The 19,482-nt window shown below is 37.6% G+C and overlaps 1 protein-coding gene across 3 annotated transcripts in view; it reads left to right on the top strand.

The window, feature by feature from the left end:
• The window catches only part of bcam (basal cell adhesion molecule (Lutheran blood group)), a 65,050-nt gene that overhangs the window by 27,378 nt on the left and 18,190 nt on the right, over positions 1 to 19,482 (top strand). For all 3 annotated transcript variants that reach the window (XM_028012438.1, XM_028012437.1, XM_028012439.1), the window contains exons 2-3: positions 17,650 to 17,774; positions 18,314 to 18,530. In XM_028012438.1, the coding sequence (XP_027868239.1) occupies positions 17,650 to 17,774; positions 18,314 to 18,530 (342 nt within the window). The remainder of the gene's footprint in view (positions 1 to 17,649; positions 17,775 to 18,313; positions 18,531 to 19,482) is intronic.

Raw genomic sequence — 19,482 nt, 5'->3', positions numbered from 1 at the left:
GATTAGCTGTAATGTCTATCCACTCATTTCTATTAAGTCAGCTTTGCTATCCTTTTTATCCTTCCTGACTTAAGGGTCCTGTCTATACTTTGAGCGCATATCAGTTTTTTGGTATGCTGAGGTTGTATACCAGCTGGCCTTATAAAGTCACAGAAGGGGAAATAAAGGGAAAGAGGAATGCAAATTAAACCTAATTTTTGCCAACTTCATCCAAAACCAATTAAAGTTTTATATTTGAGGTTTTTTGTTTGTGTGGTTTGCACTCATATGCTGTTCAGAGCCTGAACCTGGGCTTTAATGTCTTTTTTAAAAAATTGTAATGTATTTTTATTCAGTATCAAATTCAAGCTCATGTTAAGATTGACAACATTGCAAAGTTGAATCACAACACGTCCTGACGAAGTAGTTTGTTAACAAAGACTTGCTGAATCTATAAATTTGCACCACCAGTGTAGCTTTGTAGCTTCCTTTCTAAACTCCACATAGTTACCACTGAAACCACATTGGAGGTTGTAATGCTCTGCGGATAGTTGACGTCAGGATGGAGATTCTTAGCTGTGTCTAATCAGTTAGTAATAAAACTGCAAAACTCTTTACCAAGCTTCAAGCTGCAGTGTCAGTTTTTATTTTGACTGGTGGAGACGATTGTGTAGGAAACTGGATTGTGATGAATGTTCAAGTGAGTTTCCCCCCAAAAAATCCTGTCAGACTGGAAGCTCAGACTATTCTAATTCATTTCTAAGAACAAATAATCTGCATGAGAAATAAATGCATATTTTGACGTTTACTGAACGTTTCCAATTTTAGAGAAAGGTAATCACTGGAATTAAAGTAAGGAAAATATGGTTGTCCAATTCTGTGCAGTAGAGAAATGGAAACTAATACACTTAGATGCTGTAAAGGACAATATGACTGAAGATTCTTTTAGCTCAGAACATTTTCCTTCCTGTCTCAGCACTCCAGTTACATGTCTATGAAATCATCCCAAAATAAAAGGTTTTCAATATTGAATACACTAACCTTTATAAATGGAGTCAAATGTTTTTATTCTAGAAATATTTGAGCATTGCAGCTCCTTTTCTTTTGTGATGCATTTAATCAAAATGTAAAATCGACAAAACACTGACCTTTCAGAACATCTCACAAACTGAATTTAAAGTACTCCACAGTAAATAGAAGCATTAACCACCAAGGTTTTTACCTCATTTCTACTGAGTGGTAAGACAGGGATGGGTGCATTTTGGTATGCTATTTTGTCTGTTTCTATTGTAAAATGGCCCATACAACTGACCCGTACCACAACATTCCTGGGCCAAATTCAGTTGTAGGTCCCTAAGAAAATTGTATGGTAAGGTTAGTGTAAAGCTATTGGTCTCACACAACATAGTCCATTGACTGTGGGATAGAAGAACGTCACAGCTTGCAGCAAACACTAGACATACAAGTTTGTCACGTTTATCGTTGCACTAGAAAGACGCAACATTAGCCATTTGGGTTGAACTCCATCTGCCCAAATAAACCCAATGTAAACACTTTCCTGAATTTGTTGTATCATAAAATAGCACACTGCACAAATTCAATGGAAACAAGGCAGTAGAGAGTACCAGTCATTTTTAGAAGAATAATACTGGCACTTGCAGTAAATACAGTTTTATCCAGTATAGAATAAAACTCCTTTACTTCTACCACAAAAATAAATTCAAAACATTTCCTCAAAAAACTTTGAAATAGATTCAAATGTAACTTTATGTGGTCATGTATAATTCATTTAAGTCCAAATGTAAACTTAATTGAATACAATTAATAACCAAAACACAAAACTATCATAATCATGTAGCCAGATTTGGATCATATTGGACAGACTAAATTAATTATTATTAATGTGCAATGCAGTCAAGTTCAGTTGATCATTTAATGCTGGTGGCAAAAAGCAATTTAAGAAAGCGCAGCTGACTGCTTTTAGTTGTTGACTCATATCAGTTTAACACCCTGAACAAACCTGTATCTGCAGTGGAGAAAAAAATCATCATTTTTGACAAGAAAAATCTGGTTTAGTATCAGAGACCATCTGCAGGGAGTGACTCAAGGTTGAGAGGACTAAAATTACATACAGAAAAAAAAAGCACTGTAAAGTTATTGAGAGTATTACCTTCACCAATGTCTCTCACCAGAAAATAGATACACAGAGTCACTAAACCAGGGATAATATTAATGGGGAAAATGAAGGTAGAAATTGCACCCATTGCTGTATGTGCCATGGCTTCTTCCATGAAAAAGACCCAACTAAACATAGAAACACTAGACCAGGGGTACCCTCTCTAGAAAGAAGAAAAACAGAGAACATAAATTGGCAGCAATAATTCTAACTATATGCAGATAAATTGAGAATATACATACATATTTATGGAGTCTGTGCATAACAGCAGGTAGCTCAATAGTTTCACAGATTTTTAACGTTACTCAATGAAAGAACAACATGCTTAATGACTAGGAGGGCTGTTGACATTTTTCTCAAAATGTGAGACAGATAGATAAACCAGTTTTCTCTTTTTGATTTGCAATTCCTTCCTCTATCATCTTCCCTTTGCTGTCTTACCTTTTATTTTGGTCCTGTGGGCAATTTATAGTGTTTTCCGCCACTTCCATCACTGAATGCAACTCATTAGGACAGCCCATTATAGGCACCAGCAAGATTAGCGGCAACATATGCAGGCAGATTACCTCTGCCAAACACTGCATATTATTGTGGCCCATTAAGGCAATTCATTTACTTTGATAAATGGGTAGAGGCAGAGTGGAATTGAAAACGCACAGGGGACTTTTGTATTCGCTCACTTCATCTTCCTCCTTATTGTTTGTTTCAGTTTTGCTTTCTCATTTCTCTTCTGCATATGTATGCAGTCTTGCGAAACCTTTTGGCTACCTTACCTTGGTCCCTAAAAAAACCTTGTTCAACAAACTATTCCTGTCATTTTTTTCTCTTCATCCTCTCCATTCCTTGGTCCTTTTCCATCCTTTTTTGCCTGTAGATGCGTTTCAAGGAAGGAGAGTAAAAGCAAGAAAGAGATCGTGTGGGTAGAACAGGATAGAATATGGTAATTGGAGGGCCTGCGGCAAAAGAGAGTGGAGGCCCTGATTCTGGGGCCCCCAAAACATTAAATATTAACACATTTTCTCATCTCTGCCCCTTTAGTGACATCCACTGATTGGGTTCTTTCTAGGTCGGTCAGGACACACACACAGACACACTTTTTTGTCCTGTTCAATCTTTTTCCAAATTGAATTCTCCCTAAAAATGAAAGCCAGCCAAGACTAGGTGGTTTGCTGTAATTGGAGATGCTTTATGTTTGGTTCATTTTGAGTTATAGACTTATAAAATTCTAGTTTATATTTTAATCCATTCTTGTGTGTTATTCACATTTATGCAGTCACCAGCCACTTTATTACGTACACCTTCATCATACTGGGTTGCACTCCCTTTTGCCATAATTTGCAGAGGCACAAATACAACAATGTGAATCATTCCTTATTTTAATTTTCCTTTGTACTGTCTTCATTTCATCAGATTGCTTGGTTGTAAGTTAAAAATGTTAATCTCCTTTTCCACCACATGTTAAAAAGGCATGGACTAAGATTGAGTGACAGTGGAGGTCATTGGATTGTCAGTTCTATGCAGCCCGGAGTGTGTCATGAAAATATCCTCCACACCATAGCACTGCTGTCATCTGTACTGAAAACAATGGTTAAGAGGAATCTATGCTTTCTTGCTGAATGTTACGACTCAAATCAATACTCATCAAACCAGGATCAAACCATCCTTTTTGTCATTGTCTAATTTTGGAGACCACATGCACATTGGAGCTTCAGTTTATTTTATCTGAAAGAAGTAACACACAATGTGGTTTCCTGCTGATGTTGTCCATCTGGTTTGTTTTAAATTAATCCACGTATCTTGTAGTGAAGATACGTGGATTATGCATCTTCTATCTTCTTGCAAAAAGTGATTATTTGACCTATTTTCTATAAACTCAGACAGTCTTAAGTTTCTCAGACTCCTGACATCAAGAAGACTATTTTCATCAAAAACAACTGCTGCTCATTGGATACTATTTCTTTTTCAGACAATTCTCTGTAAACCTGATGGATGGATTGTGCGTAAACATCCCAGGAGATCTGCAGTTCCTGATGTAGTCAGATGAGCTCATTTTGCACCAACTGCCACGACGCATTTAAAGTCACTTAAATCTCCCTTTGTCCTCATTCTGATCCTCGGTTTCAGCTTCAGATAACTATGTTTACTATGTTCATTAGACTATAATTACTGAAGTTACTGTCATATGAGTGACTGATTCACTATTTGAGCATGAGCAATTGAATAAGTGCATCTAACTAAGTAACTGGCGAGTGTATCTTTTTTCCCTCTGCCTTTTGGGAAATCTTAGTCACTATAAATGGAGTCAGTCAGTGCATGCAGATTGCATCAACTGAAATGTATTAGCATTATGAATGACTTAGAAATTCAGTGTGAGAGATGAGCAGGGTTTTACTTAGCTAATTCAAATGATGAAGGACACTTTGCTCTATCACCAAGACAATATATCAAAGCAACCTTTCTAGGAGTGCTTACACAGCACTAAAATTCCCCAGACTCATACATTCTTCTCTCTATTTTTAATCTCTTACTTGAGTCTATTTCTTTTGTTTTATTTTTTATTTTTTACAACTGTTGCTTGCTCCAGGGAGGACAGTAGACTGCAGTGTCATCAGGCGGATTTATCTTCTTCTTGTGGACTCTTTCTCCCTGTCTTCCATCTCTCCTTTTTTCACCTTCCCACTTGCACGCTTATGTCCGAAGAGGGCAAACACTCCCTCTCCCACGCACGTACAAATCCTCTTATTTACTGCGTAGCTGCAAACTCTTCTGTTTGAAGGGAGTTGACTTCTCACCCCGTTGCCAGGGCAGCAAGACTGATGAGGGGGAATTTCTCAGTGGACAAGAGTGCATGACGGGCCAACCTTGTAGTCCACTTCACACTGTTTGTCTTGAGCTCCTAAACCACCATGAGATGATAGAGCACACAAGTCGTAAAGCTGTGATTTATCAGTCACAGTGACACACGCTGTGATCTTACCTTTTTGCCCTCTACTGCAGTGCAGACCCAGTGCCAATCCCTACTGCCTACAGGAAACAAAACCCACACTCCTAACTCATGTCATTGAAGTCAGAGATCTGGGAATGACAATTTACTGAGCTTCACAGTATTTCAGGTTCAATTTGGAAAACAAGCACTATTTGCATGACCAGTCTAGTGATGGCATGTCTTACCTTGCAACACTGCAACAACATTCTTACTAATAGAGGTCGTACATTGGTGTGTTACCAAGTTAGTAAAATTCAAACCGACAGCACATCTTTTTGACTAAAACTAACAGCCCTATGTTTGCCACAGGCAGCCATATTTATTTTGGACTTGGAAGTAGTGAATACCTTGGAGATTCCAAATTTTCCCAATGTCCTGCACAAATGCATGGCTGGATTGAGATCTGGAAAATTTGGAGCCCAAGTTAATGTCTTAAAAAAGTAATATATATATATATCTGTTCTACCAAATTTGCTATTTTTTAAATGTATTTTTAGATTTTTAAATAAAACACATTGTAAAAATGTTGCAAAAAGAGAAGAGATAAAAATTTCTTCTGTGAAATGTAAAACAAAGACCACATAAAATTGTTTCAACCTGATAAGAAAAATACATCTAAAAATATTAATGTTACTTTCAGTGCCATTTTGTTGCAGAAATCAGATGGAAATGTTCCATGAATTAAAAACTCGTGAAGCCTGAAAACCTTTGTTACCATAACTTTGTTAAAAAATATTGCCAAAATCCACTTAGCTGTGGAGGCTCAAGTGGCTGAAACCTGTTTGAAGTGAAAACATGATTCATCAGGCCAGGATACCTCCCTCCTTTCTTCATGCTCCATTTATTGTGCTCATACTTTTTGTTGGCATGTCAGCAGTGAACAAGGGTCAACATAGGGCACCTTGATTAGTCTGTGGCTATGTAACCTCATATTTTATAAACTGTTATGAACTGTTTAAACTGACAATAAGGTTCCTCAGCAATGTGAGCTACACTAGCTTGTCTGTTAGATTGGACCATGGGTCAGCCTTCGCTTCTCTTGTTCACCACTGAGCCTCATTGGGGCTGGTGTATCACTGAACTACCTTTGGTATGATGATTAGACAGTCATGTCATATTGCAGTCATCAGTGCACATGATCGTTGTTGCTGGGGGGTTATTACTACTTCTGTAGCCTCATGTCATTGTTTATGTACATCTGTTTGTCAAGGAGAAGTCACCAAATTTTGGGGAATATTTTAAAATCTTCTTGCCTTATGGTACCTTATGGGGGGTACTGCTGTTCACTCATTTGCAGAGTCATTAAACACTGCATTCCCCTTTCGCCCTGCTTTACAGCATTAATGCAGAATGTGAACGTCGTGGAGCCTTATGGCAGTAGGGGGAGACTGCTGACGCAATCTCAGCCCATTGCAAATCGGCTTGTGTTTGACTCAGCTGCATTACGTCAACATCAAGTCCCCGAGAAGATCTGACCTTCCCAACTCATTTCTGTGTTCTCTCCATCCTGCTCCATTCTGCCCCAGCCTTCGTCTCATTTCACTTGTTTAAAACGAAGCACGACCTCTAAATCCACATAAAGTAAAACGTGTTTTAAGTGCTAATCAAATTGGTGCCATTGAAAGTGTGTTTTGCACTTCAGACACAGAAGATGAAACAGATTTTAACCAAGGGGATTGATCTAAGAGCTATAAAAGTGCAGCCTAAGAGAATAGAAAAATTAAGTTAACACTAAACCCAAACATTAAAAGGATACCGAAGCCTTAACTTATATGGGATTGAATTTTCAGGCATATCAGGTTTTATCTTCTGTGTTTGTGAAGACATCACATAGGAACTTCTTCAAATATCAATATATTAAAAGAAAACAGGATAAAAAGTCTGATAGGCTTCAGGTATAACTGTGAAAACTACGTGAATTTGTGTGTGACTGCAGGGTCCCAGGTGTGAATTTTATTTTTACTTGAGGCAGCATCGGTACAAGCAGAGACAGGAAGACGAGCAGACCGTCATTTATCCTGTAATTGTGGGGAGGAGTTAGCAGGTGGCATCAGAGTAATAGCCAGAATCCTTTTATCTCACCTTTAATCAACAATCCTGCTTCCGAAGACACACAGATATGACATTTGCCCTCATAAAATACAGGAAATCCACTGAAAATGAGGGTACGTCTATTTGACATGCGAGAACTAAACATGTAATCCTGTTTGACTCCAATTAGAGGCCCAGATATCGTCTATGACGGACATTAATCTTTGCCATCCAGTCAAGGTTATGAGAAGAGAGGCTTTTAAAGGGCCTGTGGGTATCAGATAAGATTCATAAATCTGAAGCTGAATTTCAGATTGCTGTAATTGGGACTTTAGAGTGCTGCTGTCAATGCTCTACTTAGCCAAGATCTTCAAAAAAAAGTTTTCGTCTCCAGGACTCTTCTGATGATCACTTTACTTAATCCGTGGGTGTTTGAGTGAACAAGTTTATAAGGATTTACTGGATGTTCAGAGAGTCTTAAGATTCAGAACATCAAGTTTCTGTTTTTGGAGAAGAAGCAGGGAATTGTACACATCATCCTAAATTACAGTTCACCATAAAACACCATAAAACATCAAATTAAAACTATAGTTACAAACATTATAATACGATTTCTAAATTCTTGCTGTTTGACATGAAATCAGTATATGTTTTTTTTTGTTGTTGTTTTATATTCAGTGAAGACGCCCACAAATTATTTATATTAGCAAAATTTCAGAATAACAAGATATTTTTTTAGATAAGTCTTGTTACTTTTCCAAACTGTAGAAGTTTACATATATTTTTTGTAGCATTTGATAGAAATGCCTTATAAATACATTTGGATCAAATCAAATTACAATATTGTGTCACATTATGAATGTTGGCAATTAACTTAAGCTTACAAAGACATGACTTCATAATCTTACCTTTTGTAACTTCTTTAAGGTAATGTCAGTGTAAACTTCTCATGCTGTTTTTGAAAATGAATGTTTGTATTACCAAATATTTCTGACATTTAGTCAGCAGAAATAATTTAGTAGTTCTAATTTAGATGAAAAAGAAAATAAACTCAGATTTAGTGTCAATCAGTGCAAAAACAAAGTTGTACCCTTTCATAAAGTGTTTAGTATCTGGTTATATGACATCATTTGGTCTCAACTGTGCATGAATCTGTCATGGGGAAGGTTTGCAAAGGGCTCCTGTATAAAACACATAGGACACATAGGAAATAGTTGAGACTACAGCCATAGTTACTGTAATTGTCTGCCAAAAGAGAGAAATTTATGTTATTGTTTACTGTGTGTGGAATCTATCTACGAAAAGAACTGGATGAGGCTGTAAGTGCTTCAGGATATTGGACATTTATTAGATCAGTGGTCAGACTTATTTTTATGGTCTTTGACAAATGTATGACTATTTTTATCAACAAATATCTTTTAAGATGGCCTGAGTTTTACATTTTCTTTCTCTTTGTTTTCTTTTCAGTTGATGGTACAATTTTCAGTGTAATTTTTCTTTACAATCATTTTGCAAAACATTATTTTAAGAAATATCAATTACACTTTAACGCTTTTAGAATTATTTTATTTTGTTGTTCAAGTCATAGTGAAAAGCTAAAAATGAGTCATTAATATTCCTTATTAATACTTTACTAAGTCATAATTAGAGTCAGCTCTAATGGCCCCAGTTCAAACCAATTTAAAATACAATACAGTCATATTCAGTTGATCATTTATCCATGCTGGGTAGTAATGACAGAAAAGACACAAATAAATCTAAATGTGTTTACAGGAAATAAAACAAAGAAAAAACACAAAGTTAATGGTATGAATGGATACAAGTAATCCTGTGATTTGTACGTTGGCAAAGTATTTTCAATGTTTACGGTACAAACAAGCATGGTGGCAGATCACAGCAGTTGAACAGTTATATTCTTTCTTTCAGAAAAAAAATAACTTTCCTAGTTTTCCTCAGCAGACTACATATTCAACCTGCCATCTACTACTGACTATACTTTGTTCAGCTAATACATATTATACTCTGTTAACCATCAATTGCACCTTTGTGTGACAGCATATTTTAATCCATGGCTCCGTCATTTCCTTTGTCCTTTAAGAAGCATAACCAGGAGTACTTTCTATGTTGAAGGAAAAGATAATGTATTAATAATAAATTCCAAACTCTAAATTATTTCGCATCAGAATAAAATCTGATTATTTTTGTTTATTTTTAATAAATTGAACTGACAACCCTCAATTAAATTCCTTTCTTCCTCCGTATTTGTTGTGCTTCCAGCCTACGACTTTGGTGAACATCTGTTCAATTCTAAATAGAGTAACCAGTAATTTTATCTTAGAGGTCAACATTTAGAGAACAATAAAGTCATCAGTGGACATATCTGCATGCATCATGTTAGGATGCAATTACCTTTACACCCTTCCAAGAGGACAGACGTCTAGCTTGTTTTCATTAGCTGTGTCTTTGTCTCCTTGGTCACTAAAAGCCTTATTCTCCAAACGGTATGACTTTTTTTTTCCAACCATGTTACTTCCCGTCTTGCTGTTTGTCTGTCATCTGTGTGACTCGAGGTTTCTCACTCTCTCCCATGCTGCTCTCTATGTGGCCCTCATTGTTGGTTGGCCGATTGAGTCTGGAGCTCCTAGCAGCTGCCGTTCCCCAGCGCTGCACCTGTTCCTGCCTCATCACTCAGGCGTTGATGGACTCCTTGCCTTACAAGGTCCCACCCTGACAGAGGGAGACTACCCCGGAAAGGCCCTGACTCACACACACAAACCCAGCTCACACGCACATATGTGCCATGTGGTGTAAACCCATGCTTATTTCTGTCTCAAATTGACACCTACTCAAACTTTAGGAGATTCAAGAGGAAATCACCAATGAAGTTTGAATTTGATTCCGGATACTTAAACATTACATAATAACATTTCATTTTTTATTCTTTCTTATCTGTAAATACAGTAAACAACCGTCTTTGGGATGCTGTGAGTTTTTGCAACTTAAAGGAAAATCACTGAATTTACTTACAGAATACACACAGGGACACTTTAGTGTTTGTTTTACTCCATTATGTCTCCACCTTTGGGATAAATGTCTGAGATAGATCAGGTTTGCCTGCAAAAATGAAACTCCCTAAACAAACTGTATTGTCATACTGTTGCAATATGGCATGGCAAGCAGATTAATGTGAGCACTTAGTGAAGGAGGCCCATAAAAACAAGATTTGAATCTGCTCCAGTCCTTAATATTTACAGGAAATTGTCAGTGCTGGCTAGATAAGGGGAAGATGACTTGATCCTTAGCTATAAAGATTTGTGCACAGGCTATGCCAGCATTTTGTTTGTGGAAGTGAAACTGCATTGTGCTTCTGCTACTTTCTTTGTTAGAGTAAATAGATAGTCTTACAATCAATTTCATCCTCTGATGGCTTCAAATCAAAAATATTCTAGGCTTTCTTGCTTTAAAAATAAGCTTGAGAAACGTGTTTCGTCTCAGTTCCAGCTGAATGCACCTCCGAATATTAGTTTTCATTAGCATAAATTTAACTGGGCAAATCTGTTTAAATAGAAAAGAAAAGGCAGCTATTTACAGCTGTAAAAAGTACAACACTTGCATACCAAAAAAGAGTTGCTAAGTCACAACATGGAAAAGCCATGATAAAAAATTCAAAGCACAGCAAACTGAGTGAAATATAGAAGAAACGATGTCGTAGAGAGCTGAGTGGATTTCAGCATGTGGTAATCAGAAAAGCATGATGCAACTTCCAGTATTCAACTCTTTCGACTGATCAGCAGCTCTTTCAGTATATTTAGAATGATTTTTCCATCTATTAATAGTTGATGAACAATTGCAAAGACCTCAAGAGAGACTTGCACTCTTAGACTTTTTTTTATTTAGCCAAAGAGATTTTTCAAGCAACTCGTTCTTTGACAAAGTTGCAACAAAAATCTTAACCTATTATTACCCAATGTTGCAACTCTCCAGTTAAAATTCAAACCCTAGATGACAATTTGTGGCAAGACTTGAAATTTTGCTCTACAAAATATTGACATTGATTTGCCAAATATGGACAGCACAGCTTTTAGCACTTTAATTTGTAGAATATGAAAACCATGTCTTATTTTTTTTCTTCTTCACAATTATGTAGTATTTGTTTTGATTTGTCACATAATTTCCCAATGAAATGCATTGAAGCTTCTGATTGACATCATGTGAAAATGTCTGTAAGTTGCTTGTGTTTTTGCTGTTAGCTTCATTACCTCATACTGTAGGTGATTAAGTCCTTCATGACATTGAAGCTGTGTCTCCCAGCACTGTTTGCTTTGCCAACTTTCAAAGCCACTAATCCTGTCTGAGTTTTGGACCACACACACACACACTCACCCCCACTCACACACTGACATTCATAGTTCATCAGGCACCACTTTGTGTGTGCGCTGCCCTTTCCTATGTTTGGCTCAGAATAATCTTCTGTACACTTCCTGTGGCAGTGTTGATGCGGGGTTTTATGATCCATCACTGTAATATATGCAGTCTGAAGTCTAAGTCACCTCTCTTGGACCCCTAGCTGTATTATGCAGAGGTAAACAGTTCTCTGAGTTACATCAATCTATCACTTTTTACAAGAGTTGTGTTTGGATTAGCAAAAGAGACAAGCAGGTAATATATATAAAAAAAAAATAGTATATGGTGACTTAAAAAACTGGGGTTATAGCTGACTGTCGTACAGCACAGTGTTTTTTCTTTTCATTTCTTCTCTCCCTCCGTCCCCCTTTCTTCTTTGGTTTATTATATCGCCAACTTGCAAATCCTTAGCTTCTGTTGTAAATAAAAGACGTGAGCACTGGGTATTAAAAGATGCTCTTTGAGATTCAGGGATAAAAGGAGGCATGCCAAAGAGAAAGAGGCTCCCGGTATGATGTCCAGAATATGACAGTAGGTGAGACAAAAACAAGAGAAGAAAAAGAGGACAAGAGAGCGAGAGGTTCCAGCTGGCTCTTTTCATAATGAGAGGCTCCCTCTTTTCTCTCTTCGTGTGTCCGTGTGTGTGTGTAGGGGTGCGCTCGTGTGTGTGTGAGAGAGAGGAGAAAAAGAAAGAGATGCAACAGAGAGAGGAGGCAGACAGGAGGGTTTTAAAGTTAGTTTCACATTAACTTTTCAGTAGATGTGGGACTGACACAACCCTCTGGGTCTCCTCCTCTCTGCTTCTGCTGCAGACTTTGGATGCTTTTCCTCACACAACGTACTTAGCCAGAGCTTTTTTAAAGGAGTTAGGATGCTCATAAATATCCCATGCATTATAGATGTACTGTAAGGGTGTGTGTGTGTTTATGTTTTATGTAGGTGTGTACAGGTCGCAGTCTGACCATATTGTTCCCATCTGCCTTTCTACCCGCTCAAACACACCCCAAACACACCTCACACACACTTTCCCTCTCTTTAACAAAATCCGATTATCTAGCCTGCATCAGCTAACGAGGCCCCTCTGCCACCACTTACCCCCACCCCTCCGTACACTCCAGTAGCCCCCACTGCTCCCCCTTGTTTCTTTTTCTCGCTCTCACACAATATGATAGCCATCAGCCTGTTTCTGTAAATACACTAACACTGCAGCACACACCCACATGCTGCTCCAGGCTCAGATTGGATGGAAGACTCCCTAATTATTCTTTAATTGCCCGTCTGTCCAGCTGCCCCATGTGTATAAAACACAGAGCGGCGGCCTGATTGATCACTCCGGACTCAACATGTTGCGAATTGCACCAAAAGATACGTTTGAGAAGGAGACAGAAAATAAAATCAGTGAGCAGCAATTTGTTAGAAGAAGCAGGATGTGATGCAGATGGACTCTGCTGATTTAGATTTTCATGCCTTATAATTGAGTCCTACCAGACGTCAGCACCACCTAATTGTCCTCAGTGGGTTGTTTGTTCTGTAAATTATGGTAACAGTCTTTCACCGAATGCTTCAACTCATAACAGTTTTACATCATTATTCAGTAAAATAAAAAAAGGGGGCATTAAAAGTTGTGGAAGTGAGAGTGGAGCGGTTGTAAACCGATTATGTTTGGCAAATTTGCACCAGTGGTTGAAAAATGTTCTTAATGTGTGATGCAAGAATGAGACACAGATGTTACAGTATTTCCTCCTAGGTTGAAATAGGATTGCTTTAGTGTGACTTGCATGGCTCAAAATGAATTGTTAGCCAATGTGATTTGAATGTTTAATCTGCATCCTCAAATAATCAGTGAGGAAGCTTCACATTTGCTCTGGAAAAGGCTATATCTCCCTTTTACCCTCATGCATTATTGTTACAAGAAGAGTCTTCTTTCCCCTTATTGCATCAATGCTCAAGGTTTTCTGCCAAACCTTTATTTATTTAAATTTTTCTCAATTTATTCTCCTCATGTGACATCAGTAACAGTCAGAAATACTAAGAGGTCAGGACAAGTTTGTCCAATCTGAGTTCTAACAGATGGCTCAAACACTAGTGAGGAAACTGAAAAATGTTTGTTGCACTTTAAGGCATCTAAAGTAAGCTGCAGTATAAAGTATTACAACTATTGTCAAAGCTTGTGTGTCGTCGTCTAAATTAAATCATTTTAGTTATTTATCTGCAAACCTTTTTAAAGATTATAATTGGAACCATTTTTTCACTGCTACATGCAGCTGTAACTAGACAATGCACCGATTTGTCCGATTTCTGATCTGCCACTTCGGATTTTTGATATTTTTAGATGAAGACGTCTCTTCAAAACCTGTAATATAGGTAGATATGGGAAAACAGTTCAACACATTTTTCTAGCTTTCGTGCTTTGACAAGCCATTAATTATGTACATTGGAAGCAGAGACGATGCCATACTGTGTGTGTGGGAAAGAGTGTGGTGTACAACAACGTTTAACTTCTTATTGATAATGAAAGGGTTGAGGGTTGATATTGCCCAGGATTTATCATTTTTCATTTGAAATTTTCAGTTTGCACTGCTAAAAAATAGAGAAAGTCGATGCTTACCCTAACTCTGAGACTTCTAGTAATGTTTGAGATTTCCCAAATCTCATTAACGTTTAAAAGAATAAAATAGTGCACGGTCTGTGCTGTACTTACTTCTGCCTTTGTGCTGGCTGTTGAAAGTTTTCCTCTCTATAATCTTGAAATGTAGAAAATACTGTTTCTTTTTATATCACTTCTTAATGCTTTCCTATTGATTTTCAGGTAGCTAACTTTATGTCTTCTTTTTTCAATAACACCTTCTTATTGTTTGCGCAACCTGGTAGCAGCTAGTATGGTTGCTGACCAGAAAGGTTGTATTTTCTTTAGCTTCTGCAGACTGAACACCAATCAGGTTTAATCAATTTTAAAAATCATCTAATTCCTGTGAATTCCTGGTAGATCTCTAATTTTAATATTGGAAATGTTAATTCATCCCTTCAAAAGAATATTTTTGTTGTCTGAATATGTTTAATCATGTCTAAAGTGGAAATGTTGCAAAGTTTTAACCTCTGAAGACCCAACTGTAAGGTTTGCTTGCAGAGAACATGTAAAGTAGCAGGTGTTGTGTTTCCACAGGCGACTCTTCCACTGCTTATTCTAGGACAGTATGTCCCACTACATCTGGCAAAACATTTTTAAATGAAAATACACTTTCTAATATAAACGTACTGCTCTTTACTCCATTTACTGCTCTTCCTGTTTTTGTCTGATTTTCTTTTTACCAGTTGGTGTCACTGAAGAGAAGAATAATTCTGCACTCATACAGAACATGAACACAAACCAAATTGCACAGTTTTTACTTATCTGTCCACATTTGCATTAGTTAAAACAGAGTTTGAAAACAGCAATCAAAGCAAAGCAATGTTGTTTTTAGATTTCCTGGGTGGTCTGATTACAGTATCTCACCACTCAGGCATAGTTTCTTGTAGCATGGGTCTAGCTTAAAAATGTTTTAGCAAAAGTTGCAATTATTAGTGCCATAATTACTATAAACCTAAAAGAATTCCAATTACTGTATCTCACCTTGTAAAGGGGAAAACGTCCTGCACATGTGCCAGAAAGTCTTTACTTTAATGTTTTGTGTGCGACAATGTGTATTTTTCCCATGTAGCACTCAACGGGATGCTTAAACCTTAAGTGCTGTTGAAAAGCTCTGCGCTTCATTTACTCAAACATTCCCGTACATTTGCTTGGCTCCTTTGTTGTTTGTTTTGGCGTAAAAATAGAGAATACTTTTAGCGGCTTTCCCCCCTTTACAAACATAGGCCATGAGTATCAGTTTGTAAAACCAGTCCTCTTGAGATTGAATAATTTTATGAGGAGGAGTGGAAAAAAAGAGAAGCAAGATTAAAAATAGAGACAAGGGAAGTGAAAAAGTAAGCGAGCAAAGTAAGTGAGAGGGTAAAATGTTGGACAGAGACGTGAGATCTTTTTATCAAATGTCAGCACTTCACTGGTCTTTGGCCCCTCTGTGGTTTGTGGGTTGTGGTGAATCTCAGCTTCTGACCACAGTGGAATGTGTCTCACTAACAACACAAAGCTAAAATAGTGCTTAATTTTGACAGCACACCCTATTATCTCCTCCCAAATTTTTTAATGCTCCGTGTCTTCCCTTCTATTCTTCAGACTGATAACGAGACATCCATCACTTAGCTCCTCTCATTTCTCTGCAGACATTTTATAAAAACTCTCTTTCATCCTCTCCTTCTCCATCTCTCTGCCTCCTTAATAAAACTAGCCTGTCAAACCGCTACGGTTCCCAGAAGTCTATATTCTCTCCACTCTTGGCAGATTTTCACAACAAATAAATTATTCAGTGGTGGATTTTGTAGTCTAGAAATTGATGGTATGATTAATTTATGTGATCATACAGAATATTGGGTCTGTGTATTTCATTAGCCGTATGCATGCCTGCAGCTTAAATATTAAACTACAGTTTACATATAAGGGTGCTTTTGAAGCGTTTTGGATTAGCTACTTTGGTTCAATGCTTTGTTTTATCACAAGCATGGCTCACTTGTTAAAAAACGTATGTTGAATAAGTCTGACATAAGTTATATTGACAAGCCCGGAAATTGCATGTCAAAACTGGGAACGACAAAGACCGGTCATGCTTATCGACGGATTTCTAATTAAATATAGCATGATAACTATATTAACCCTTTATAGTACTGTTTTTTTCCTACAGCTTTTTGTCATTTTGATTGAAAACAATTGGAACTTGCAGATTGTGTTTGCAGAAATTGAGCTCCTTTGCTTCCCCCAGCTCTCCATCCTGTTTCTCAACAGCTCATATTGTAATTCAGTCTTCTTGGGGAATAAGTTGTCTGTCCCTGGAGAAAGTAGCCAAGGCCCATTTTGTTCCTCAGCTGCATAGTCTTTCATGGGAATCTGGGACACTGGGTGCATCCTAATGTCTGTTGAAATGGGAGCACACCAGTCCCAAGGGCTGCACTGCTTCTCCTGGGGTACCTTAACAATGTGGACGTGCTGCTCTTGCATTAAAGAACAGCTGTGGTCCTAATATACAGTTTCCAGAACCAATTCAAGAATGATTAGATATTTCAAAGATTTTGGACCTTCTGACATTATCTTGCCACCAGAAAGATTTACCTATATGTCTTTCTTTGTCTCTTACATTCTTGCTTAGCATTCTTGCTGTCGAGGTTTCACATTGTTTTATAACAGATGTGTTGAAAGAATATATTTTGGAGACCTGAAATGAAATTCATTTTTTAACAAACATCCTTGGGAAAAACAAATTGTGGCTATACAAACCAGCCTGACCCTGTGTGAAAACTTAATTAGCTCTTTAGCCTTATAAATAATTGTCAACCTGGGTGGAATAGATATCAAATGTTGATAACAGGGAAGGTCATCTTTTAAGTCGCTAAGGAGGACGATTTGCCCACTTTAAAGAGTTCATTCATTTCTTGGAGCGTTTTCCAGCCTGAACATCCTGTTTAAACTCATGTAACAGGATCTAAATCAGAGGTCCAAATTATGGCTCAAAGACAAAAAAACAAAATTAGGTTTTGGAGACACCATTAACTCTATATCAGAGTTAATGGTGTGCTTTGGAACATTGTTGTGCTACTTACCCAGGTACACTTAAGCTCAAGGCCAATTATTGATATTCCCCTTTAGGATTTGCATGTAGACAGCAGAGTGCCATGTTCAATTAATTACAGCAAGTCACAAAGCAGCTCCAGACATCACAAGACTCCCACCATGTGTTTGTTTCTTTCTAAATCTTAAATATCATGTCTTTATTAGCTGTAATCGGAGAGATCATCATATTAGCAAAATAAATGCAAGAAAACTTTATTCTGTGTGTAATTAATTTACATGATGTTTCTTTCTTAGTGAATTGAGTTACAGAAATAAAATAACCTTTCAATAATATTCAAATGTATTAAATACTGTAGGTCTGTATAAACAGGATGACACATATAATCAACTCTTTTGCTTTTGCTTGTTTTCCAGTTTGCTGTGGCACTGTAACTGTGAAGGTGAATCCGAAGGTGGAGGCGGACGGAGGAACAACAGCCAAACTGCCCTGTGCATATTCTGGCACAGCCTTGCCAGATGTTGTTGTTGGTTGGCACGTTGTAAGTTGATTATATCCATCCATCCATCCATCCATTTTCTGTCCACCCTTGTCCCTTTAGTCGGGAGGGTTGCTGGTACCTAATGGGGTCGGGAGGGTTGCTGGTGCCTATCTCCAGCTACGTTCTGGGCGAGAGGCGGGGTACACCCTGGACAGGTTGCCAGTCTGTCGCAGGGCAACACAGAGACATACAGGACAAACAGCCATGCACACACACACTCACACCTAGGGAGAATTTAGAGAGACCAATTAACCTGACAGTCATGTTTTTGGACCGGGGGAGGAAGCCAGAGTACCCAGAGAGAACCCACGCATGCACAGGGAGAACATGCAAACTCCATGCAGAAAGACCCCAGGCCGGGAATCAAACCCAGGACCTTCTTGCTGCAAGGCAACAGTGCTACCACTGTGCAGCAAGTGGATTATATACTGTGTCAAAATATTTACACACAAGAAGCATTTTCACATTGAAGCTCTTAAAGTACAAATGCACTGTCAGAGATTCTGCATTTTTTTTGTTTTCTTCAAATCTTTTTTTAGGACTATGAAAATCAAAGAGTAAGAGTGGCCTACCGTAAAAATTCTGGCGAGCGAATGAGCGACACCGGCACTCCTCTGGTTGATCGAGTCACTCTCGAAGAAGACCTCACTTTGACCATCAAGTCTGTGAAACCCTCTGATCCAACCAAATACTACTGCCAGGTCACTGCTGGCAAGGACGGGTCTGGAGAAGGCGAAACTACTCTTGACGTGTTTGGTATGTAGACCAGTTCTCTTTAACATATCAAACTTTCCTACTGAACTTCAAAAGTTACTTATGATGAGTTTTTTGTGTCACCTTCAAAAAGGTTTCAAAATTGTGAGATTTATGTGGGTGTCCATTTGTGCTTGCCTTAACTTAACCACACCTAATGCATACTGAATTGATTTGAGACATGTATACATTTACACTTAAGTCTCCTAAATGAGATGTAGTGAAATTTGTTGCAATAGTCTGGACTTTTCAAGAACCAAAAAAAACTGTGTGATGTTTTGGTTTGTGTTATAATTTTAGGCTTTCTCTGATCCCAAATTCCTTTGACAAGTTCCCCAGAGGTCAATTAACCACAATTTAATGGCACTAGGCATAATTGATAAATAGTTCAATCATACTTGTCACGTCTCATATATCTCTTCCTAATAAGAGTCAAGATTTATCACCGTCATTCAAAGGCCTGACCCTGGTGCAGAGCGATGCTTCCTTGCCCCTCCCTTACCATGTAATCTTAAATAAGAAGCACTTACTTGTGTCTTGTATTGGACTTTCAGTTGTTCTTTAAAGGAAATGTATTTTATTTTTTTTATTTTCAAATACTGAAAAACAACCATATAGACATGTAGCATCTAAAAATGCTACATGACTAAAAACTGAGACTATGAATTATTCCTTTATATGCATGTTTCCCAATAACTAGACATTTTTGCTAAATAATATCTGAAATGCAAACCAGCAATTACTTTGTGAAAAGGCATCATGTATGAGATTCAAAGAGTAACTGTGAGGGAAAATATTATAGTGTCAGTGTATAATAGTTTTTAGTCAAAAACGCTACAATAACACAACACATTATAGCATAAAAAACATAACGCATAATGTAATATTGATTATTATGCTTTATGATAAAAATCACAGGCATAATATTGCAACAATAATGTAATAGCACTTATTT

This window comes from Xiphophorus couchianus, chromosome 3 (assembly GCF_001444195.1).
Source record: "Xiphophorus couchianus chromosome 3, X_couchianus-1.0, whole genome shotgun sequence".
NCBI lineage: Eukaryota > Metazoa > Chordata > Actinopteri > Cyprinodontiformes > Poeciliidae > Xiphophorus > Xiphophorus couchianus.
The sequence above is the reverse complement of the archived record's forward strand: the minus strand, read 5'-3'. Positions and strand labels throughout refer to the sequence as shown.